This window comes from Rhea americana, unplaced genomic scaffold (assembly GCF_003343005.1).
Source record: "Rhea americana isolate MKP2758 unplaced genomic scaffold, rheAme1 scaffold_149, whole genome shotgun sequence".
Classification (NCBI taxonomy): Eukaryota; Metazoa; Chordata; class Aves; order Rheiformes; family Rheidae; genus Rhea; species Rhea americana.
In genome coordinates, this window is record NW_028185583.1 from 763,118 (window position 1) to 788,617 (window position 25,500).

A 25,500-nucleotide genomic window follows, 5' to 3' on the forward strand; every position below is an offset into this window, starting at 1 on the left:
AGCCAGATTACCTATGATCTCTGTATAATCAGCAAAGAAAGAAGAGGCTTCTCTTGAAAGCAGTTCAGAACAGGAACTTATTGTAGATGCTCTGAATTACCCTTGAGACTCCTTCTCTCCACTGACTATAGAGAAAGATGTGGGAGACTCTAGCTCTGCCAAAGGGGCCAAAAATTAATATCTATTTATTTTAATATTCCTTTAAGGCCAGAATGAGTTCAAGTGACATTTTTTAAATTGAGAAAAAATCTGAAAAGTCTAAGCATAARCCTAGGGAAGACAGTGGAAATCTTTCCACTAGCTTCAGTGGGCCCTGAAAACAGTTAAAAATTTGACTTTGAATATCAAATTGATGCAAGCTATCACCTGTCCCCATTCTTGCTTAAATTACATGAAGAGTTTGGTTGATTTCATTAACTCATATCCAGAGAGTTTCACAGGTGGGCTGGATTCAATTTGGTGCGCTTCCCCAGAAGTTAGATATTTACTTTGCCCTCATTTTTCAWAAAGATTTTAAACAACTTGGCACAAGAGAGGAAGATATTCTTCCTTACTGGAACTTCCTTCCTTAGAGTAATTAGTAACCAAAATCTGCAAGACTATTCTGCTGGCTTCCAAGCCAAAGATGAATATCAAAGTACCCACCTGTGCAATTTCTCAGGTCAGGTTGGCCCCAGTATGAGGTATAATTCTGCAGACCCAAATAGCTAAAGAGAAAAAATAACAAAGTATATATTTTTTTGCTATTATAGTTCATACGTATGTCTCAATTCTTTTGTAGATATCACAGTGATATGCTATTCTCAACTTACGATTTACCTAGTAACATGACCCTAACTAAAATAAGCAATGTATGCTTGGCAGTGGAAAATATGTGATCAATTCAGTGACAGTGATGAGAAGGAAACTCCAGTTCTTTCTGATAAGTTATCAGCTGATTCCTGTACTAATTTGATGAATTRCATCAGTGAAAATTCTAGCCTTGTGTTTCAAGAAAGACGCAAGCTTTGATATAAATTATTACACCCCTAATGTGGCCTAATCAGAAGCTATTTCTAAAATTTATCTTTGATACTCAGGGCTTTGATCAAGATCATAGGAAACAGTAGTACCTCTCGGAACACATATACAGGAGGTATGGGGAGATATAAATTTACACTACCTGTGAAAAACTCAGCAGGCCACCATCAGATCCAGATCTAAGGTGAGGGGTAGACATAAAAAGTAATTTTTTCAAAATGCTTTCTCTAAAGCCTGACACAAGCCAAATACCTGGATATGGCTCCAATATCAGACACACTTGTTCCTCACTTTTTTTAAGGACAATCATGCTGATCACAGAGGCAAAGGCAGGATGGAAAATGGTTACCACTTCACTAAACACACCACAGAATGAAGTTACTGCGCAAGTGATGAACATAGCACATTTATTATAAGAGCACACAAACAAGCAATCTTTTACTTTGGGAAGCACAGAGCTAGCAGAGTCCATCAGGACAGCCTTCTACTGCCTCAGACAAAACATGTCACACCTGTGCTCTGTACTGGATAAAGTTGATGGAGGCAGAAGCAAGGAAAGCATAGCACAATGCAGTATACAATAATTTTTGATGAGAAGTACTGCACAGGGACAGTTAATGGCATTGTGTAGACCACAAATGAGTCATAAAGATAAGCAATACTGGGGCAGCAGAGGCCAGGAGCCTTAATTTGTAATGACTCTGAGGTTATGACATAAAAAGAATTTGACCTCTGCACTATGCTCTTTACAACAAAAGTTGGTCAATCAGAATGTAACAGTTCTTGTACAAGATTAACAGGCTGAGGAAGTGAGTTAGTTAAATATAATGCTGGTTGTCTTCCTGTCTGGCACAGGACCTCAAAGCTGATTCATATCCATGTTGCCATATTGTTTGTAGAAAGTAGGAGAGCTGGTCTTCTCTGGACATGTTCCATAAGCAATGGGGGTGGATAAGACTACTATATTGGAATTAATGGTATTTAATTTAAATATTGAACAGATTAATTAATATTGCATCATAGTCATGTTCAAGGTACTCAAAGGAGATCAAAGCCTTACTGTTTTAATAATGTATCACAGGAAGTAATAATGTTCCCTTTTTACAAATGGGAAATAGAGATACAGTGTTTAAAACATTTGTAGGTGTTCTCAAAGAAAGACTGTATTAGGGAAAATTTACCTTAAAACCTTAAAACCACAGAATTTTAAACATAAGATTATTCCTACCTGCAGTTATGACTGACCACTGCCAAAATATTTGTTTCATAACATTTCTTTGACTTTTCTTTAACTAGATGAGAGGTTATGGATTAAACAGATGCACATTGCATCTTCAAAAAATTGAGAATTTTGTACACAAGTTCAATTAAAATCCAGCTCATTCTTGTGCCTGTTATAATTTTGTGTTAGCAGCAGATGGGAAACTTTGGTTTTGAAATTACATAAACATCATGCTTTGAAGAGAGCAGATTTGTTCTGCRAGAAGGTGCTATTTTTATAGTCATGCTGACCATATATTAATTGGGGGGGGGTCTCAATATACCCTACAGAAGTGGTAGTATTTTTTTTAATTACTAATAAATTACATACCTTTATAGCACACACATAATCTTTTGTGCTTTTTGTTTCTGCTCCTGAATCACAGTACAAAAATCCTTAAATATAACACCCAGGGCATCCATTATGGTRGATGCAGTTTAACTCTGTAACCAGAAAGCTGCAGTAAAACAATTAGGCAGCTCTTGGCTTTTCGAGGATTTGAACACTTACCAAGTTCTTGATGCAATCTGAACTGAGCTCCCATGGCAAAATGTAAAGTTGGTTACAGTGGGTCTTGTATCTGGCCAAAAATAGTTTGGAGGGTTTTCTTCAGCTAAACATTTTTCTGTAAAAAATAGCAATATATCAGACTTAACTTTAAATTTCTTCACTTGCCCATCCTCAGTTCTTAAACCATTCTGTAGCACACTACTCTATTCAAATGAAATGCTTGGATGTTATCTGTAGAGTTATGTGGTAAAGGAGAGGTGCACAAGGGGGGCAAAACACACTGCTGCTGCTGCTCAGGGAAAAGGACTGAATGTCCACACCACATCCACTTGCAGGCCCATCTTCTTCCCCCCCCCCGGGAAAAGGCAATTTCTGATTGGGAGAGGCTTGATGGGAAAGGATGGGGGGCATTTGACAGCTGAAAGGAAACTGATTAAGAGCAGCAGCTGGCAGGAGTCCAAATAAACAGGGTTGAGGAGTGGGCAAGGTGCCTTGCAGGTCCAAAATGTCTCATTACAGCTCTGGTGACATATCACTCCTCTTTATCCTCAAAGTATCTGTCCCAAAAGAGCTATCCCAACAGAACTGTCTCAACTTCTTTGAATCATACATCACAACACTGACTGAAGCAATCTGGACAGCTATATTTATTTAAAAGAGATATCTTGAAGATGGTTCTCTGAGCTCAGCGGACAATAAGGCTTAAAATAACAATTTAAAATCTGGATTAGCCACACTGTTTCKAAATGCATTATTATTTTAACACAGAATATACTTATTATAGGACAAGCGAACAAAATCTATAGCATAACGAAGCTGAAAATTACTTACCCACTGGATCAACATCCACAGTATGAAGCCTAAATCCATCTGCCATGGTTCCATTATTACTTACGAGCTTCTGGCGGATGTCTTCCTCTTCTAAATTRATGTTGTTAGTAGAGTTATAAACCAGAAGAGCCAAAACCCCAAAACTGCAAGGAAAATGATCCAAGTGTTAGAGTCCAATTATGTGGAAATAAAAATATCTGACAAACCTTGGTTTTCCCAGGGTGGAACAGTGTCACCAAGACAATGTTGTTCCTTACCTGTAAATTATTGTTCTTGTATATCCAGGACCCTGACAGGAAAGTATTGTTGGGAAATTTCATCCCCTAATTCCCATTACAGAGGTAGCTCATCAAAAGAGCTAAGAAATGTTTTCAGAAGATTTAGATTTTGATTTTTAAAAGATACTGAAAGATGGAAGCAAAAAAATAGTCTCTGTAGTGTCTAATGCCAAAGTCTGGTCTCTAAAGGATTAGGAACTTAAAAGCTGATTCATCCCACTTCACAAAACTTGACAAGTTATGGGACAATTCATCCTTTGGAGGGTCTCTCTCGTCACTGACTACAGAGGAAGCCTATAAGATTGGCTAAAAACAGATGCCTAACATTTAGATGTCTAAAATTTGATGAAGTGTAAACCGCTCTGACATGCTTCTGAAAGTTTTAATCCTAATTAGGAAAGTCTGGCTGCTTGGATGAGTAATACAAATTTGAGCAGTAATAGCTGTTTTGTGCTGTAGCTCAYTGCTACTTTCTTGGGCATAAGAGTAGTACAAAATGCCCAAGACTCTTTCCTGTGAGAGAAATAAAACAGTCCCCACCCTTCTCCTAAAACATAGCTTTTCTGGAAGGGAAATAATGAATAGAAAAGCAATTCTAGCAGGACACAAGAAAGAAGCCCARAGTGGAAGGCTCAAAAATTTCCTCCTGGGACAGAGAAAACGCGTGTTGGAGAAGAGAATATGTCGGTACCCAAGAGCGTTGCTTGGCTCTTATTAGTAGGAGATGACGCCACTGAAGCATGGAACATTGGATCTTCATAGAAGCCAAAATGTGGAAAAAAGAAAAAAAAACAAGCCTACTTTGGGCTGCCTTCATTTTAGCACTGCTTCTGGATACCAGGCAGTCTGAATAAAGACAGCCCTTCCTAGTTCATGAGCAGTTCCTGGCAGCCTACAATTGTGTGGCACTGCCAGCACACATATGCTGAGGGAACACACAGAACAAAGCTGCTTTCACTGGGGCTCCCCAGTGGGAGASAGCAGGAGTGAGTAAAGGGTCTTGCTGCCTACCTGAAGAAGAASAGCAGAAGAAAAAAGTCTGCAGGGGTATTAGAGAGGGTTGGTAGGGTTTTGATGCATCCCTTCCTAGACAGACCAGGGCTTCACTTCCAAAAAACTTCCAGAAAGACATCTCCACGATGATAGCTCAGAACTAGACTTTCTGGAGGAGCCTAGTCTGGCACAGGATAAAACTGCAGCTTATTGCACAGATGTTGCTGTCAGATGGCTGATTTAGCTCTCCTGATGCCAGACACTGTTTTGAAAGTGAGTATCTCCAACCAGTATTTCTGACATATTTTCATAAATGAAATGGCATTACAATAGAAAACAACACTAGAAAACAACCTCTCAGTCTATGACACAAAGCCTAAACCTCATAACAAATCCAAGAATGTAAATTAAATATTCCACACATCTGTTGCAGATGTGACCCATAAGTAAAGAAATGTATGCATCAKTTTTTTTATTTTGAACATCAATACCTTTTCCTTTTTTCTTCCAGTATCTCCTGTTTTATTTTTAACATATTGCTGAAGAAGATAAAAATGTGGCTAGAAGTTACCTGCTGACTTGGCTTAGGTTTTTTACAATGGCTCTATTTCAGCAGAGAAATTCCAAATACCCCTGGCAAGACTGCTTCGGCTCTGCGATACACTAAGTTTCTCCTAACATTCCTTTGGTCTCCATGGAATGTTTAATATATGGTAATAACCTCAGTAGGGCAGATGTACATTAACAAGCTTTTGGTGTATACCTCARATATATTACTAGGCAAAAGTTTATTATGGCATTTATTTTTAGCAGAAGCATGAAAATTGCCTATGAGATTGCCAATTCCTTCAGCCCTCCAATACTTCAGCCCCAGAATCTCCTGGCATTTAACCATCTTTCCTAAAAGATTCTGGCTTCATTCATCCATTCCCTTTACTTTAGAAGAGGAAAACTTAATATASTGGTGCCACTCCCTACCTCAGCACTTTGGTTGCAAAGCAGAAATCATAAGGGAATGGTTGCTAAATACTACTACGCTGCTTTTTGACTATTCCCAATTAAGCAAAATGATATTTAGTGCTCATAACTGTGCAGAGGGAAAACAGCAACAGAACAGAGGGGATAACTGTAGATGAGGTAGGACTGGTTACAGTTGCCCTGAACAATTATAGGGGAAAATACAGATTATGAATTACTACTAAAATCATCTGCTAAACCATTGTATTTTCTGTTTTCTGAGAAACTCTTGGAGCATATATCATGTATATTGTATAATAAGAACTTGTTGCTTATTATGATGAAAACTACAATTAGTATAAACTTTTCAGAGTGACTCATGCTAGCCTCCWGCAGTAAACAAATAAATACCTTTTAACTTGACAGTTGACGCAATAYGAAGCTAAGTGTTTCCTTCCATCTTTGTCACACTCAGCTCCCAGAAAGAAAATATTTTAGGGATGGAGGAAGAAATTCTCAATTTGTGAAAAAGTTTGCCTACATTCACATAAATGGCATTACTGACATGTTGTGTTGGTGTCACAGGATTTACTACACACAGCCTTACATCTTTGACTGCACACCATATAAAAGCAGACAAATTCTTGCAGGAATAACCAATTAAAGCTAATGACAAAATTATATCGCAGACTCGCAGAACGGTTGAGGTTGGAAAGGACTTCTGGAAATCATCTAGGCCAACCCTCACATCATCTATCATATACTGTCATATATCATCTAYAGTTACTTGTACTGCTGTTATTGCCATCAATATAAGAAAACAGAYTTGGTGTAGGTATAAAAAATGAAGGCAAGTATTTGTGCCTCTCTTTGCTTGGACAGAAATGCGCAGAGCTGAAGCAAGCAAGAAAGAAGGGGACCATCACTGCCTGTCTCACTTTGTCCTAGTCAGCTGAGCTAAGCGGGTTCAGAGAGAGCAGCTCAGCAAAGCTGTATCCCAATCTGAGGAAGGGAACAGAAGGCGGGGGCGTCGCGGCTGCCCTCACCCGTCCACAAAGCGTGCATTCTGCTCCGGCTGGGTGACTCAGGAGCTATTCCAGGGCAGCGTGCCTACACACGGGCTGTGGTCTAACAGCTACACTGCGCGAGGATCCCGAAGCAACGACTAACGACAAACCATACGAAGCGCGTACTACAAACTCCAAGATACGTGGTGGAAAATTATTAAGGCGTGTTTCTCCTCTCATTTTAATTGTATGAGTCGAGATGAACTGACACTGAATTATTGTGGTCATCAACAAATCACTATTAATTTCTTTGTCAATGTTAATCGATTTTAAAGTATAACAAGAATAATGAATAACAAGCACCTAAGTGCTCARTGAATTTAAATTTCAACTGAAAGTCACTGCAATTTTGGTTCCTAACTATCCAGGCATACTTTTAAAACTTTGTTTTAGGTGTCAGTGCTAAATTCTTTACAAACCTTGCTGCTCTGTTAGCTTTAAAGACAACTAGTGATTGGTGTATTTACTTTAAGGTTGGCAGCACAGGCAGACCCATATACTCAATTACTCGTAAACACTGCTGAGTTATGCACAGTAGCAGGCCTGCCAAAAAAACAGCTGACCATAACATAAGCTACTCAGTGAAGACGCATTCCAAACTGTAGACAAAATGCTAGAAAATATGCAGAATGAGACAGAAAGAAATGCAAAATATCTGCTGATAAAATCTAAGAATTATTTAAATCTGCAACAGAATCTGCAAAAGCATTTTTCCCAGGAACAACATACTGAATTCTTATCACACAATCATCAAAAACTACAGCAGAAATATAGGAAAGTTAGAAGCATTACACAAAAATATTAGCATTGTGGAGAAACTTTTTTTAAGGTTACCTCAACTATGATAACATTAAAATGTTCAGAATTCAGCAGAAAAATAACACTGGCTGTAACAGACATTCAAAGAAATGCAAAGTGTGGAAAGGTTCCTCTCTCAGAAGATGATATTATAAAAAGGATATAAAATTTGAGACTTCAGGACAGAAAATTGTAGCAATTTTTTACTCTGTTAAGAACAAGAACAACCTAGGCCTTCCTCTCAAGTTAATGGCTACTGCATCAGAATATTACTGCAATGTAGGATGATTATTTCTCTGTTCCTGTGTTTGTTTCTCTGGGCCTTGTTCTTCCTTGCAGAACTGGTGCAGGAATACAAACAGCTGCTGCTTTTCAATAGAAAACATTTATTAAAATGCAACAATTTGTATGAACGTATTGGTGTTTTTTACTAAGGACTAGAAAGTGAATGTAGTAGGAAGTCAAGAGGTTTGGAATACCTAATGTTTCAACAGTTGATCTTACATGAAATGAGCTTTTGTTTACATTAGAACTATGTTACAAAACTACAAAGAAAGTCTCCTTTCTCTCTACAAAAGGCAATCCATCACTTTGCTAAGAATGGCATCTGACAATGTCAGATGTCAGGCCTGTATCAAATCCAATTAAAGTTGGTGGAAAGATTCAAAGGAAGTCAGTGGAAGCTGGATCAAGACTACACAGCTTCAGTAAGAGAATCATTCTTCAGTAATTCAGGAGGAATTCTTGAATTCCAGCTGCTGTGTGAAGGCTTTCTTCACAGGTCATGGATATAAGGTGCCAGCAGGGCACTGTGGAGAAGCTTGAGGATTTCTCTTTGTTTACCAACGTTCCAAGTATAAATATTACACATAATACATACAGGATGGCATTTTAAAGTATTTCTCAGCACCGGTCAAAGTTATCCTTTACTGTGTTCAATAATACTGAAGTCAGAGGGAGTAAAGGGGGACCAATTTCAAGTTGTTCTTAATCTTGAAACCAAGAAACACATCACTGGTGTTTATTTATAATAAGAACAGATTATTAGTCCATAATGAATACATTTGAAGTATCTACAAAGAATGCAAAAGCCTAATACTTTGCCCATTTCATTTTACTCAGTTTAGTAACTAAAGATACTTAGGACTATAAAAGTAAAATTATGTTGCTCTGATGCTGCTAACTCATGTCTAAAACCATTACACAATCTAATTAGCTGAAGTTTTATCCAAGTGCATTAAACTTTCCATTAAGCAACGTGCACCCAAGAACACAGCATGCAGGAGCCTGAATCTACTTTACTAAAATTGATGGCAAAACTCCCATGGACTTCAAAAAAAGCAGGACTAGACATGGACATCTCTGCTTTCCTGCTTAGTTCTTTTTTTCATTTCTAAGAGAAGAGATTTCTATTTAAACTTAGTGATCTTAAGAGATGGCTAATACTATGTTTTTTAATATGGAAGAGTTGTTTAACAGTAGCAAAATTAATGTTTTTCCCATACTAGAAGCAATTAAACACAGGACATGCCAAAATCATGACAATCACGTAGCTGAAGCTGCAGCAAGCATAATCACATTTGGCTGCTAGATGGAAAAGGTTATATATAAAACTAGGGCTTGGGTTCTCAAAATTGCTTGCAAAGTAAAAGAAAAAAAGGGAAAGCAGGGGCACTGAGTTGCTTAGCAGARGCCAATTCCCTTTCTGAGGCAGCCCAATGTTAGTCATCTGACAATACCTAGGGTCAGAAAGGCCCATCTAAGAAAAGCAGCAGCAGCAGTCACAGAAAGGTGCGACAATCCTGCGGTGCCATAAAAGGCAAGAAATCAATGAAATAAACACAAACATGTACGACTTATCCATATAAAGAACAAAAATTGACGTTAGTTCCAAAGCTTTGTGCAAAACAATGGGAGAAAACAAAACAATTATGTTCACAGCCCACCCAGAGCTCCTTCCTATTTGATTTTGAACAGTTGCCCCCTGATTAAGAGATAGAAACAATGTGACTGGAGGAGAAAATTAAATGCAGACACAAGCTAAAAAATAGCTGCGATAAAATTCTGTCTATTAATATAGTTAATCTACCACAGTGCTATCTTGTTACAGTGCTGTCATCCAGAGATCATTAAAAAGTATTCAAGGTGCTGATAGTAATATACGCTTTTGGACTTGGCACTGTGTGTGTCTCTCATYGCCATGTACAATTAAAGCGTAATAAGCACTCTGTACTTTGGATTGCTGCATCTCATAGAACTCAGCAATGAAAGACTAACAATTCACTTCCATAGTTTTGTTTTGTTTTGCTCTTCCCCAGAATGCAGTGCAGTTTAAAATATTTTTTTGGAAAACATCTATTTTTAACAAGCCAAAAAAAGTCAGCTTCCTACCTCCCACTTCCAGCTCCTAGTTCTTCTTTGAGCCATTCTCTCTCTATTGGTTCTTCCCCTTTCTCTTGCAAGAAAACTGGGTGGAGGGCCCAGTAACAGAAGTTGCTTGATAAGAAAACAGGGTTGATAGCAAAGATAAAGGTTGAAGCAAAGCAAAATGTATTGAAAAGGTTGGAAAAGACTTTTTTAAAAATTGCTGTATGAAATAGTGATCCAAAAGGTAAGGAAAGAAAATTAGATCTGAATGATAAGAATTTGAATTAGTACAAGGAGAGAAGAAACATGTCAGAGAGCAATTTAAAGAATTTTGATAGTGTCTCAGAAATACGAAGACTATGATCCAGTGCAAAATTCAGAGAAGATAAGAGATAAGGTTTAATCAGTAAGATTAACAGTACTATGGTCATTTATGTAGAAGATAAAGTTAAGCCTSTGATGCTTATGGGTTAGGTCTGAAGTTTTTATTGTGGAGTGAAATTCAGTTTTGGCAAACACGAAGGAAAGTGCAATAATAAGTACTTCAAAACTAAAGGAAATAGTGGAATGTCTAAAACTATGAGAGAAGCTTCATTATTGACTATTCTTAATGTCAATAAATGTTTTTTGGGGAAAATATTCATACAAATAATTTATAGAAATACACTAGAACTCATGAGACTGGTATTTCAGTTTCTCTTTAGACTATGCCTTCCTTGAAAATTGTATGATGCATCAACAACATATAATTACACTGCTTTTAAAAGGAGCAAAGTAAATAGGAATGGGATTATTTCCACATACCAGTGATACATTATTAGAAGAAATTTAGTGCTAGATTCACTGTATGGCAACTATGCTAATACCTTATCACAGAAAATACAGTAAACTCCATGAACTAAAAGGAAAGGAAATATAAAGAAAAAGAGAGGGGACAATATCAGAACTGCGTATGTGCTTACTCCTGAAAGAAGGTATTTCTGAGTGGGGGGACTGACTCTTCGGGCAAATCTTTCAACTCTCACCAGGCCCTCTGGAATAAAACTGAGGTCACAGCGTTTAAGCAATATGTAATTAGCCTATGAACACTGCCAAGAAGAGACTACTCACATGATGAAAGTTAAACCTGTGCTTAAGTGCTTTGCTGTCACAGAGCTTAACACTACCAAAGCCCTGACAGACTTTGTGTATTTAAATGAGTTAGAATCACTTCTCCCCCTTCACCTCTTTTTTCTTATAGATCATGAAGAAGAAATAAAGTCCAACAAGCATGATGACAGGAGGGTGACAAGAAATCAGATGTGTGGTTTGGGGGAGAATAGCTGTTGTTGGCAAGCTAGTCTGGTAAAAGATGCAGCAATAGGGATAGGAAAAGCTGTACGTTCCCTAGCAGTCTTGTGTTGCTACTAAGACCTAAGGCAGGTTCTGCTCTTAAAACGTTTTGCTGGCATAACCATATCATTTGGAAGTGTGAAAAGAAAAACACACCCACATCACTACACTGGCAAAAACCCTACTGTAAATGTAGCTCAAGCAGCAAAACAGCCCATTCCAGGGCTGGGTTTAAGCTATACCACTTACATGTTTTTGCTAAAAAAAGAAAAAAGAAAAAAAAGAAAAGCTGTCTTTCTGCTGTGGGTATGCAGGAAACAGATTGTACCTTTTACAAATCTTTTCATGTGTAGGTAAGCTCTCTAGAAAACTGGAAACATCCTCAGCTACTTTCCGATGGAACACTGGGAATACTGGACYATCTCTGCACTTAAAAATTCAACTGTTACTGTCACAGCTATCAACAGTTAGCAGTTAAAGCCCTTGCCTACAGTACTTTTGCCTATGCTGCAGAGAGATGCATCTCATACCCTGTTGTTCTCCCTCTTTCCAGGGCTAATTACTTTCTGGTCTCCTCTCCTTAATTTGGTCCTAAGATTCACTCGCTCACCATCATCCCTCAGCAATCAGGCTGCTGCTTTCAAAGAAATCCCCCAAGGCCCAGTTTTCAGGGGATGTGACACATCTAACTTTCTTTGGCGGCCTTTGAGGCTGTCCCAACTCTAGTGCCTCTGAACCCAGCGGAAGTCAGGAAATGAGGGCATATGGTAAATAGTTTAACTCACACTAGCTTGGCTTTCAATCCCAGCACGGTTCTTCATTTTTTTTGCATCTAGTAAGCGGTCTGTTAACTCAAAAGGCTCTGATTCAAGAGAATAAATACAGTGACAGCGGACAGATACCACTGTACCAGTGTCTGTGGCTAAAAAAAGTTGAGTGTGCCATACTACTATATATAGTATGTCTATTAATTTTGCAGCAGATGATCTGTTAAAGTTTAAACAAGCTCTTTACGTTTAAACTAAAATTAACATCACAACCAGTAGGAGGCTTTTGAGCCCATCTAGAGCACTCAGTTCCCCAGCAGTCATACATTTAGGTACTGGCAAGATATGCGCTGTAATTTGCAATAAAGCCATATCCACTTACAATAGCAGGTATTGCCTTTATCAATAAAAATTCATTAAAGACGTTACCTTTGACTATCAATGCTTCGTTTATCTCTTACTCCCTCTTTTATGGGGCCAGGTTGGATGCTATAAAAGTAAGAAACAAATATTAAGTAGGGTGGGGTGATTCACAAAAGGAATGTAGCTTCAGCATCTTCCCCCTTCATTTACCTGATATTAACCACATACACAGTGTAATTCCAGTCCTGGAAAGTATGGTTTAGCTGAAAAACAGGAAGACATTGATCATAAGAATGATAAGATGTTAAGAGGGGATCTCCGTTGTCTAAGAGAGTTAGAATTTAGCTTCTCTTCCTCTTGAGAAATTCCCTTTCATTTTTCAAAGCAAAGGGAATGTTCTCCCATATGAATGTGGTTACTGTTTCATTAGATGTACAATTGCTGGTGAAGAGTGGGGTTTTTCACAGACAGAAGGTAATTTTTATAAGGTAATGTCAGAGTGAATGGGTKAGAGAACATGATCTGAACTCCTTCTCTCCTTTCCCCGCTGTCTTAAATTCTTAGAAACACTTGGATTAGAAAAGATTTACTGACAAAAATACAGGATCAGTTTTCACCTAGAAGACTACAATCTTATGATGATCTCTGTTTTATTAATGTAAATGATTAATGATTAATGTATATTATTCATTTCTGTGGGGCACTGAGTGCTTAATTTTCCTCTTTGAAGACAATGGGATCTTTACCACTGATTACAAGGGGTACAAGGACAAACTGTTAATATCAGCAAAGATGATGTATATGTTTCTAAGCTGACCCTCTCCATCTACAAAACTGAGGTAATGTTGGAAGTGAGAGATTGATTGCTTRCTTGGCTGAGTAGACCAGATGAGGTCAGACGGTATGTACACCTACACATTACTATAAGGGAGTCTCTCCAAGGGGGAAAAGTAGCAAGGAGCTCTCTGTTGTCTAGGAACAYGCAGAGCAGATGGAGCAGGTATTCTTAAAAGAGGCCTGAGATTTGAGACAGTGTCTGTACTACTGAGACACTCTGGCTTTTCATGTGCCAGTGACTTCTACAAACCATTCCCTTGCCTCACTTACAATGTAAAATTTTATGTAAGTCTGCTGATGCCAGAGTCCCAGGTACTGCATATTTCTATACGACTTTGCCTCATAAATGAGACTAGGGACAGTAAAATATCTCTATGTTGCTGCAACCATCACCTCAGGATACTGTATTACCAAAAGCAAATGAGGGTAAAACGAAAAACTACAGGAAATTTACTATCAATTAAAAAGTCAGTGAAACAGTAATCTTAATTCCCTCACAGATCTAAATCCTCCTAGCATGAAACAGCAGATTGTCAAGGTGGCTAGAATTTAAATACCCTGGGTGAAATTCTGAAATAGTTCATAAACAACTTGCTGTTCTGCCTGCTTTTCTGCTTTCATAGATGTAATGTGATGACTTCATATTTTTAACATAAATTCGTATTTACATTAGCTTTAAAGGGGAAAATTTCTATAAAATAACAAATGTCAAGATTAAATGTCAAATATTTATTAAAAATTTGAAACTTCCCTGGATCGATGAAACACGGCAGCTAAAGTTCTTTTCATTTTAACGCTATGTTGATGATGATTTGGTGAACGGTAGGGGGGCAGCAGTGCTAAAGACTTTAGTATTATTCTATGATCTTCACTTCCTCCTGCTGCAAATCTGTTTTTGTAGTCTGTCCACTCTTGCATACTCAGCCAGTGCCAGACCCTCGCTAGACCCTTTGGCTCAAGCATCGATGTATTTTGCCTGGGTACTGCTTGCTAAGAGGACAACCTTAGCAAGTGTGGATGACTGTATTTCTGGTTTGTAGATCACACTTTCTCTTCCTTGGCTTCTGCAGGCTGAAAGCCTCCAGGTTTATTAAAAGAAGAATCAACAACAAATACAATATCTTTATTATATTACAATTGTATGTAAGTAGTCAATACAAGGATTACTAACAGAGTATGTGAGTGCAAGTATATGAACTGTACCTATATTCAGACAGGTAAAACTTTTCAAGGTAGCAAACTTCAATAATCCTCCATCTAGGTGAACCAGGAAGAAGCTTTATGTCTGCTAAAATGTGTTGAAAAGTATAGCTACTAGAAACCCCAACAACTAATTTATGGCAAAAGACTTGTAAAGTAAAAATTATTATGGTAAATTGGAAAGGTTTACTGCCTCACACAAATGAACACTGATCATCTCTGCTATCATAATATAAATTCAGACCACATTACTACTTGAAGAGAAAATTTTGTTCTGTATAGTGACCAAGGAACTTAAGAAACCTGCCTCTTTCAGCGGATGATTTTGATTTCTACACACTTTCCAAAATCTCAACTAATWTCAACATTTTTTAAGCAGCTGACTGGTATAGTGGAGACATTTCAAATTTTTATCTGTAGTCCCTAAAAGCTCAAACTAGACTTGAATTAGGTACCATGCAAACAAACAATACAAGGAAAGATTGAGCTTCAGAGAACAAATCTAGGAGTTAATTTGGAATTCTCTCTCTCCATTTTTTTTTTCAGATTGATAACATCAATAGGGCGTATTTGTATACACATTCACACATAAAAGAAAACTTAACTTACCCATCTTGCAACTGTATCATGTACTTTTGATGCCGAGTTGGGGTTTAAACTAAAGACAGTTATAGATATCCTGTAGAATATCCCACCTGTCCATTAAAAACAACATTACAATGTTAGAAACTTTCAGCAAATTTACTAGTTTAATAATGTGAGAATTTAGTTTTGCGATGAATATAAACACTGGACTGAACCCTAGAAACAGGGACACCTCAAGCTCTTGTTGATATTCTACGAGTTTGGAGTGCACAGGCACTGAAGGCTTGGGCCCTTTCTCACTAGTCCTACTGAATTAGACAAGAATTCCCCCCCTTTTCATTTATCTTGCAGACACTTGAGATTCCACACAGAAACTCACAAATAACATATGTATAAATACTATTTTGCATATGCCTTTTACGCAGTGTGTAAAAGTAAGATCATGAAAATATCATGAATTTAAAAAACAATTATAATTACTGAGCTCTGCAACACAGATAAGTTCTGCTCTCAGTCATATTCTTATAGTCCAGAGAAGATCGCTGCAGATTGGAAATTTCTCAAAACTGAAAAAATTTGTGAGAGCAAGTATAGCTTATCTGTTGAAAATCAGAGGATACCTGAGGACAGACTCAGAAGGGAACAGGGCTATTCAATTATTGTTTTGGCAACACAGTCTTTTTTCTCAGTTCTAGTGATGGYTGGACAGTAGAAGAACAGTATGTTAGTTTTATAAAACTGGCAGCTGAACAAACCATCTTTCAATTGCAGAATGAGTAACACTTGCCTTGGAACAATTTTACAGTCAATAAAACTGTTTTGAAATGGCACCAGGTAAATATAAATTCTCTTGAAGATCATGATTTGGTAGATAGCATTTTTATTGCTTACCAGATTTCACATGTAAATAAAATCAAGTTATATCATAGCTGGGCTTTATGTTAAAAAATGTTTCTTTTTACAAGGCAAATTTCTTTCATTCAGCTACTACAAAATTCTATCTGCTCTTGTGGGATAAAATGTCCCTGGATGAGAGGGAAGTTTACGAAGTTCYGTAACAATTTAGTCCAAAGAACGCACACATATGGCATTGTCTGGTTGGGGTCTGTTAGCAGATGAGGCTGTGAGATTTGATTACAGATACTTGTATTTATACAAATCTTTCGTAAATATTGCAGAGACACTTCACAGAACAGTAGGAAATGAAGAAAATTATACAGAAAACTCTTTCTGTCCCATGATTAGAAAGGAAATGCTCTATCTTTCCAAGTCTAAATCAAAAAAGACCTTTTATTGTAGTTTTATACAGGTGTGCGAATTTCGTCATTTTACAGCTTCATAGATACTACTGAAGATGATTTTACAAGATCTTAAAATAATCTAATAAAAATTTGGAATCTTAGTATTTTCCTATTTAATTCTGCCTATTTGTTATCATCCTACTCATGAGCTGGTTTGAGTACTGCTCTTTCTCTTCATTGTGGATTTGATTGTATTCTCATTGAGATTAGTATGAAAGTTCCTTTGGGATAAAATAGAGAAGAATCATTTTCTTGAAGAAAGATGGTTTACCAGTTACCTTATTTGTTATATAAGTAATACGAACTTGCTTGCTTTTTAATTAATTGCCCTTTTTCCTCTCTTAAATCAGTAAATACACAAATTTGGTGTGTGATGTCTGAAAATAWCATTTTGTTTGCTATTATTGCTGTGATAGTTTCAAATAAAAACTTGACTCTGGAGTCTTTAGAAAGAAAACTGGACTTTGGTCAAGCTGAAAACATTTGCTGTAAGACTTGGATCTCATATATGTATATTTCTCTGTATATACATATATTACATTCATTTTTGTATGTATAATGTGCATCTTATGTACTATATATACATATACAGAAAGTGTGCATAATGTATATTCTCATGCATTCCCATCTAACCATATATATAATTATACAGTCTAATTTATATAATTATGTATATGGACAAAATTACTTTAATATAGGAATATGCAAAGTATTTTTAAACCCAGATTTAGTATCTACAAACTAGAGTAAATAGCTTCAAGATTTCCAGCAGATAGTGACCTGAAGCATGTTTTAATGAGGCTAACAAAGAACAAGAACAAGAACAAAGAACTAATCTACAATTCTAAACACTCTCAGGAGACTGCAGTGGCAGATAGTAAAAACTAAAAATGATTTCTCACTCCAAATTAAATAGTGGAAATCCCAACTCAAAATGCTGACTGAAAATAAATATTTTTATAGGCAGAAATTTGATGAAAAGCAGCCAAAGATAATTTCTAAAAAGAGGAAAAAAGAACTTGGAAAAACGATTTTCCCCTCACCCACCTCCAATTCCAAAAATATAATGATCAATGAAATACTAGGATTTCTTTTTTAATCCTCTTAGTCAAATTTTTCAAAAATCTCTTTAGAAGGTTTCCATTGGGCCTTTGCTTTCTGAAAGTTAAATCTTCAAAAATATATGAATATTGTAGGTAAAAAAAATCCCCTACAATTTAAAATAATAAAATGATATACATTAAATACATAGCAATCCAATATATCATCCTTACAGTCTCATGAGAGCTGTCTCAGTTAGAAAACTACACAAAAATTAGAAATCACATGTTAATGACATTTGCTATCACTAAGATGTTACAAGTTCCCTTCTACTGCAATTAAATTACTATTCTAAAATCTTTTCATATGCTAAATAGAACTACCTCTAAGAAATCCAGCTACTTCTATGTTCAGTCTACCAGCTGAATATCTAATAGAGAAGATATGGGTTTTTTTCTACATCTAACTTGATGGCTTGACATACTGTAGTTGACCTCAGGTCGACACAGGCAGCCCAAGTCAGTGAAGGAGTAACATAAGCAAGATAAAAGGACTGTGGGAGAGCTAGTAGGTTGATTCAGTGGTGGGTAAGGGGTGGTATTTTGGCTTGTTCCAGATGRTAAGTTGTCCAAGGAATGAACATGTGTTGAAACTGATGACTCATGGTACCTTACAGGAGAAACTGACATTTGGGACTGCAGGACAGAGGGAGGGATTGCTGCTCCAGCATCAGCAAAGATGATCTCTTTGTTCTGAAACGTAACACCACTGTATGAAGATGACAAATATATTGCGTCATCCATTTTTGCAGTTCTTGATGATTCTGAAGTAGAAGAGAGATTTGCAAAGCTTCCATAATCAGTCTCTTCAAAAGATAGAGACATTGTCTGTATCTGTAAATCCAAGAAATGAGTACTAACGAGATTCACAGGAGACGCTCCTTCAGTATGCTTGCTAACGTATCTATCCACCTCCCGCTCTGAATCYTCTTCTAAAAGATCCGATTTTGTAGCTGATGTCAGAACAGCAGAATTCCTTATTTCATTATCATCGAYTATCATTTCTTGTTCTACTACCTGTGAAGAGTATCTCAGAATGCCCTCAAGATTTTCAGCAGAGTCCTGTCGTAAAACAGTCAGATGACTTCTCAGTGTTACTGTTGTTAGTAAATTTAGCTCTGCTACATTCCACAGAGGGATCAGGCTTGAAGAAATTGTATCAAGATGATTCTGAAGACTTTGTGGGAGTGGAGGTGTTAAGTAGCTGTTAGGGGGTACACTGATTCTGAGTTTTGAGTCTGAATGAAGAGGGTGTCTCATTTCCAAAGACAATGTCATTGTGAGGAAGTCAGAACTCCCTGGGCTGTTTTTTAAAAAAGCATCCTCAGCTATTTGAACTTTACTTTTTGCATTATCCATAGTATTTGTTACAGCATTATTCTCCAAAACACTTTGARATTCCAGTGATTCATGCATTCTTGTACCATTTACCAAAATCTTAACTGATGTACTGATCAAACAAGCAGTTTGGCTATCTCTTGAACAYGAAGGCTCAGTTCCTGAATGTGTTGGAAGGACTGAATCAAGCTCCTGTTTATTGTTTAAGAAGGTTACGTGGGTTAGGTCATTTAATATATCGGCTCCCATTTCCTTCTGTAAACTACTGAAGTTCATTAATTTTTCTGTCGAATTTGCAAGTGCCATATCAAAGTTGCTTACCTGCACCTGTACCGAATGTTGACTCAAAGGTGCTTCCAGGGATGGTAAAGGAAATTCTAAATAAAATTCACCATTGGAAGATACAGTTAGGCTAGTAGAAACGTCCATTGTTGACTGCAACTGTGATATTGCCTTGTCATTACTTTCTGAAATCTTCACTGAAAGGTCAGAAACAAATAAACTGAAGATTTGTCTTTCTGAAATTGGTGCATGGCTAGAGAGGTTCATTTTTTCCRCTCTGTGACCTAATATACTACTGGTAGATGTAGGCTCAGAGATACTGTCAACTTTAGTAGGTGAACTAAAGGATGGCAGCCTCTCTGTTGGGGAAGAAAGTAGTTTATTAAATGAAAGCCACCAATTTTCTGATTGCTCCCCAGAAAACACTTCAGACATTTCTTTCAAATGATATGAAACAGTCCAGAAACTTGCAGTTAAAGAAGGGGAAATATCTACATAATTTGTTGGAAAGTCTAAATAATCTGGTTCCCAGGAGTTGCCAACTCTATTCATGCTCTCTGGTTCTAATGTGGAAAAAGCTGACTCTTTATTTTGACTRTCATGAAATGCATCAAAATTGTTGCCCAAGCCTCCATTTTCCTGGGTCTCACTTGATTTCTTTTGAATATATCCTGAAGGTTTTAAATAATGAGGCCAATGATTGCTATTAGATACAATTGTGCTGTGACTTTTCAAGTATATGTCACTCAATGATTGTTGATAAACAGGCAGTATAGTTACAACATGCTCAAATTTTGAGCTTGTCCAGCTTGTTCCTACCAGAAGTGTTGAAAATTCTGGTAGTTCTTGGTTGTATCCTAGGACTAAATGGTCATCTGTTCGCTGGATGTCAGGCATAATTTGTGTATATGTTTTTTTTATGTTTTGGAGAAAAATTGTTGGGTTTGCATATGCCGTCTCCACAGAGGTTAAATTTGTAATGTCTCCTGAGGGATGTTCCTTATCATAYATAGATTTTGTAAACTGAAATTCACTGTTTGCTGCTAACATAGAAGAAGATTTCCTATTAGCCTTGCCTTCYGCTACTTCCAGGTAAACATTCTGAGATGCGAATTCTAGAAATTTTAGTGTACTTTTTTGAAATGATGATTCATCCTCTGTAGGTGACGTAGATAAGCCAGGAGGAGAATGGTGGCTTTCTTCTTGAACATCAGAGGTGATATGATGGTGAAATACACTCTCACTCCACCAATGACCARGTTCAAACATATCGTTTATATGCATGAAATTGGATGTGCCACTGTTGGAGGACAAAGTCCCCAGGGTTTTTTTTCTGTGTTCATCAGCGGAGCTTCTGCTAATGGAAGAATGGAATGCTGACTCAGAATAATCTAATCCATCAAGTGAAGTCCATGCTAGCTCTGCAATAACACTTCTGTTTTGAAGAAGAGGAACTGCTGCGTTCTCAGAATGATCTGTAAAAACTTCTGCCACATCATAAATGTCACGAAATGAACTTCTAGAATCATTCACAGTAGTTGTACTTGGTGACTGATTCATCATAGCATTATCTAGTTCCATTTTTTCTGTAAAATCCTCCAAGGTACCCTCACCAGTCTCCTCAGAAGCTGCTAATGTGGACTCAGATAGAAGAAACACATTGTATAGGTTTTTTCTCTCTGGGTTTTGGTTCTCATTTGCTGAGCTTTTACTGAAATGGAGAGGCCTTTGTTTTACTGGCCAAATAATTGGTGTTGAGATAATTCCTATGGTTTTGACCCCTTCTATCCTAGACTCTTGCTGCCCTTGTGATCGAGAACGGGAAGATTCGGGTGAAATTCTCTTCTTTCTGAAGACAACTGTAGCAGGAACTCTGAATTCCTGCAGGTCTGTGTGTAGTAAGCCATATAGTTAATGTATTAAAGAAAATATATGCAACCTAACTCTGTTCTTGGATGTCTATTCTTGGCCTAAAAATTGACTGTCTGTAGAAGATCATGACAGTTAGCTCTGTGAAAGTTTCATTTACTTTTACTGTAAATGAATTTGGCCTACTTTGCTTAGAGTTTCTGCTTTCTCTTGGGAGTTTCAAAGCCAAAGAAAGGATTTGAATGTCCAGATTATATTCACGCTAACATTAACAGGGCATTCAGTTCCTTCTCTAGCTATGAAAACCGCAGCTGGGTCTACTGAATTTTTCATGGTGAATATAGAGCAATCAGCTCTAGAAACAGAACCCCCTCCSCAATTTGGGAGGAAATAATCAAGATTTCCTTCTTACTTGTACAGCTCTGTAAATCCAGATAGGAGGAATTCAGATAAATTCTGTCACATTCTCTACTACATTGCCTGATTGCCAATATATGAGAAATGATTTGCCAAGAGAAAAAGCACTCCAAGAATTTTAAAACCTACAGTATCGACTGATACATTAAACAAAATCAGATGCTACCATACTTCTGTGGAGCTCACTGTTAATAAGATCTTTACTAAAAAGATACTGCAGTCTCAAATGAAAATGTCAGAAAATGAATTGTTTCCATATTACTACTAACGCTTAACAACTATCTTTAACAAAATAATAAATATTTAGTAGCTCCTCACAAAATGATGCTCAGTCTCTGGGAGACAGTGATATCACAGAATTTGAGAAAACCTCAAAAGAAATCCCTGTTCTTTTTCTGTGCTAATAATAGGCTCATTTACTGCTTTATTTTTTCCCTTAATCTTTCTAAATGAAAAGTAAATGATATCTGATCTGTCAACATTTTCCCTAGTAAAGTCTGATCCAGCTCTTCTTGAAGTCAGTGGAAAGATTCCTGTTGACTCAGTGGAAGTGGTTTTGCTCCATAAGAATGATTCCACTTGGCTTCTGGAAGTCACCAGCGGGGAACACACAATCCCAAAKTACTACTGCCCTGGCTGTACATGCCGTAGCTACACGATGCCTAATAATCTGCAGTGATAAAACATTTCAAAAGCATGATTATTCTCAATCTCTGTTTAAAAATACTTATCCTTTCCCTTGTTCTTTGATTGGGTAAATGGAATTGGTAACAGAAAGTGAATGCCTTTCAGGCAAGAACAAGGCAAACATGACACAAATAAACAAGGAGTTTCTGTTCTCATTTATACCATTCTCACATGGACAGTCCAGTTAAGTTACGCCTCATTTTTTTCAGTGTAAATGAGATCAGAACGGAGGCATGACCCTTGACATTATGATACTATGAAAAACACACCTTAAATACAATACATTTGCTCTAGACACAGTACAAGGAAAAATGTAACACAGGATTTCTTACCATTGTTTGGCTTATCGGTTCTATTAGTATCGGGCATGTTAGTGGTGACAATGGGTGGTGTAGGAGTAGTAGCATTTACAGTAGCTGGTAACAAAGATGAGAAAGAGGTGAACTTGAATGAAATATGAATGTTAATGAGGTAAGACAAAATGGGAACAACGCATGACAAWGTAAAATGAAACCATCTACATATAATGCCATACATGTTAAAAAAAAAAACACACACTTTTTTTTTCTGTACAAAGCAATGAATGGATATGAACTGAGGTCTCAATCCTGCAACTTTACTGTCACTGACTTCATTGGGAGTATTGCCAGTGCAAGGGTTGCAAGATCAGTCCTGTAACTGCCTTCATAAATTCTAAATCCTCTTATGAGAGTGTCAGATCCAAACAGCTGTGCAAAGGCCAGAAAATAGATCTCATAAATTGTAAGATRCATGCACTTGGAATACTTGCTTCTGAAAAGAATAGCTGTCCCTCCTCAGGAACTGAAGACCAAGAAATAATGTGAAACTAAAACGCCCATGTAAGGATCTAATTAACTTCATTGAACTCCACATAATGAAGAGAATTAGAATCAGACTTGGAATAACTGGAATGGATATATTATGAAAGTTTCATGCAGGATTTTAGCCGTACTGTTCCCATTGACACTAATAGGAGTCATCCCACACAACACTGGAAAATGTTTCCCAGAACTGGCTAGAATGCTTTTTGAATACAGTGTGAGGAAATAAAATGGCAAATTCCCCTCACAGTAGACTGGGAGGGTACATTCCCCAGAGGAAGAAAAAATTCACAGATCATGCTACTAAATTTTCAAATAATAAATTGGAAAATAAATTAATTTTATTCAGTAACTCCCAGGGAATACAAGTCCCCTGACTGATAGATTTCTTTTTTCCTGAAAACTTTTTTTACAGTGTGAAGATTGGTGTAGTACAGTCTCACAATGTTACATGTCCCTTACATATTTTGGCCAAGAATCAAACCAGAAAGGTTAAGAAATTGTATTTTAAGCAATAAAGTGTATTTTTAATTTTTGTGAGGTCATTATAGTTATGAACTTTCTGTTTTCTGGGGGAGAGGAAATAAAGGAGACCAGATCTATTTATCTTTGTCAATTGCTTTCTAGTTATGTTTTATATAGCAAAAATGCAGAATGACTTAGTTTTTGAATATTCAACATTATATTTCAATAGCTTGTATGTTTTTAGCCATTAACATAAATTATAACAAAAGAGGAATATATTAGCCAATTTGGCAAAAGGAATAGAATTGAGAAAGACTATGAGAAGTATGCTTATGGAGACCTACATTCTGTAGCCCATTTCAAAAACATTTTGGTTCTTTGTCGTTAAAAATTTTTCCTTTGAAAATCAATTCATTTTTTCTAACCTATTTTATATTTTKATAATAGCATGCTGCCAAAGATTGTGCTCAATAGTAATTATAATCAAATGATAATATTTATATAAATAATATATGTAGCAGGCAACGCCAACAAAGTTCGGTCCATTAGTGTACCAAATTCTCTCACTTGTAACCCATTAAGATCAGACAAARAATCCTGTAAATCAAAAGTTGTGAGTTAGGTTTCAGTTTCTTTCTTGGAAGCGAGTAACTAGTTACAATGAAAGAAGTATGAAAACGTGAAAGAAGTTAAACAAATCTTGACAGGAAAGACAGCTAGGAACAATAGCCAACACAATGTTCTTCAGCACCATTGTCAGTCTGCTCRTGGAACAGCCTGAACATTGCAGTCGAGGGTTAATATTTTGATGAACATTGTTTTGATGTTTAAGTAATGCCTTACTCAGTAGAATGGTTGGAGAAAGGGAATCATTGATCAAAATGGCAGTACAAATGAACAAACCACTATGCAGGTTCCTACAGCACTTTAAGGCACTAATAGCTTAGCTTAATTTGGTTTGCAGCATTCTAGCCTCTGCGTCTAAAAGTTAATGAGTCAAATCCCAGCTCAGGGAGYGAGTTCATGTTCCAAGTTTCAGTGAGACAAAATATCTATGGGAAGAGAGGAAAGAGTTGGAGGCTGCAGCAAATAGGAGTTCTAATCAGGAAAGTGAACATGGCACCCTATAATATAAAAAAGTAAGTGTATGTAAGTTCAGGACTGTATGCAAGTTTTAAGCCTTCTTAATGATTTTATCTTCCAAACAACACTGTTAAAGAAGACATCTTTCAATCAATGAAAACATTCACTAACTTTCAGACACTGAACAATAGCATTTGCATGATAAAGAAAACAAACTCTTCCATCTGGCATCCAGATCTTTGTTACGGGTGCTATTGCACAATACAGAAAAAACAAACAAAAAAGAGAATACACACTGACTTTTCAGATTAAAGTAAGTCTRAAGTGCTGACAGAAACAGACAGACAGATAGCTTTTGATGATTTTCATTATTATGACAATGATGATGATGAAGCAGGCTGATCTGCCACTTCCAAGGGAACAAACATACAACAACAGTGACATTTTGCCAACCACTTTGCAGAGAAGGTAGATTTGTCAGGAAACATTAGCACTACCCAATGAAAGTACTCACAGTGTTTATTGAAATGTGATGGTCTAAAGATTTAAAAAAGACAAGTTTGAAAGACAGCATCTTTTATTAGAAGTAATATTTTCTACTAGACAGGTTAATAAAGCTAGAAAAAAAAAGGAGGCCTTTAGGAAAATGGGCCTGTTTGTCCGAAAGTGTATCCAGTTTTGCAGCCATAACAGTTGTCATACTGAAAGATATTCTCTCTCCTTTCACACCATGCCATTCTGACATAAGAAATCTCAGAGTTCTTCCAAGAGTATAGACAAGGATCTCCAGATGGTGGCTGTATTACCTTTTCTGTAGAAAAGGCTAATACTGAATGATAGTTGCTATTATATTTACCTAAGGCACAACAGCAACAGTATTTGGATTGCATTATRCTTCTTGAGTCTGGTGCCTGAAAGCTGCTGTTTGACATAAGATTATGATGATAACT

At 36.9% G+C, this 25,500-nt stretch overlaps 1 protein-coding gene across 1 annotated transcript in view; it reads right to left on the reverse strand.

Annotated features, from left to right (window-relative positions):
• The window catches only part of ADGRG6 (adhesion G protein-coupled receptor G6), a 117,736-nt gene that overhangs the window by 36,365 nt on the left and 55,871 nt on the right, over positions 1-25,500 (reverse strand). Inside the window, exons 6-12 of the mRNA XM_085299272.1 lie at positions 22,493-22,576; positions 15,191-15,276; positions 12,755-12,807; positions 12,611-12,670; positions 3,623-3,765; positions 2,792-2,906; positions 646-707 (exon numbers count right to left, since the gene is read on the reverse strand). Of these exons, the coding sequence (XP_085155398.1) occupies positions 646-707; positions 2,792-2,906; positions 3,623-3,765; positions 12,611-12,670; positions 12,755-12,807; positions 15,191-15,276; positions 22,493-22,576 (603 nt within the window). The remainder of the gene's footprint in view (positions 1-645; positions 708-2,791; positions 2,907-3,622; positions 3,766-12,610; positions 12,671-12,754; positions 12,808-15,190; positions 15,277-22,492; positions 22,577-25,500) is intronic.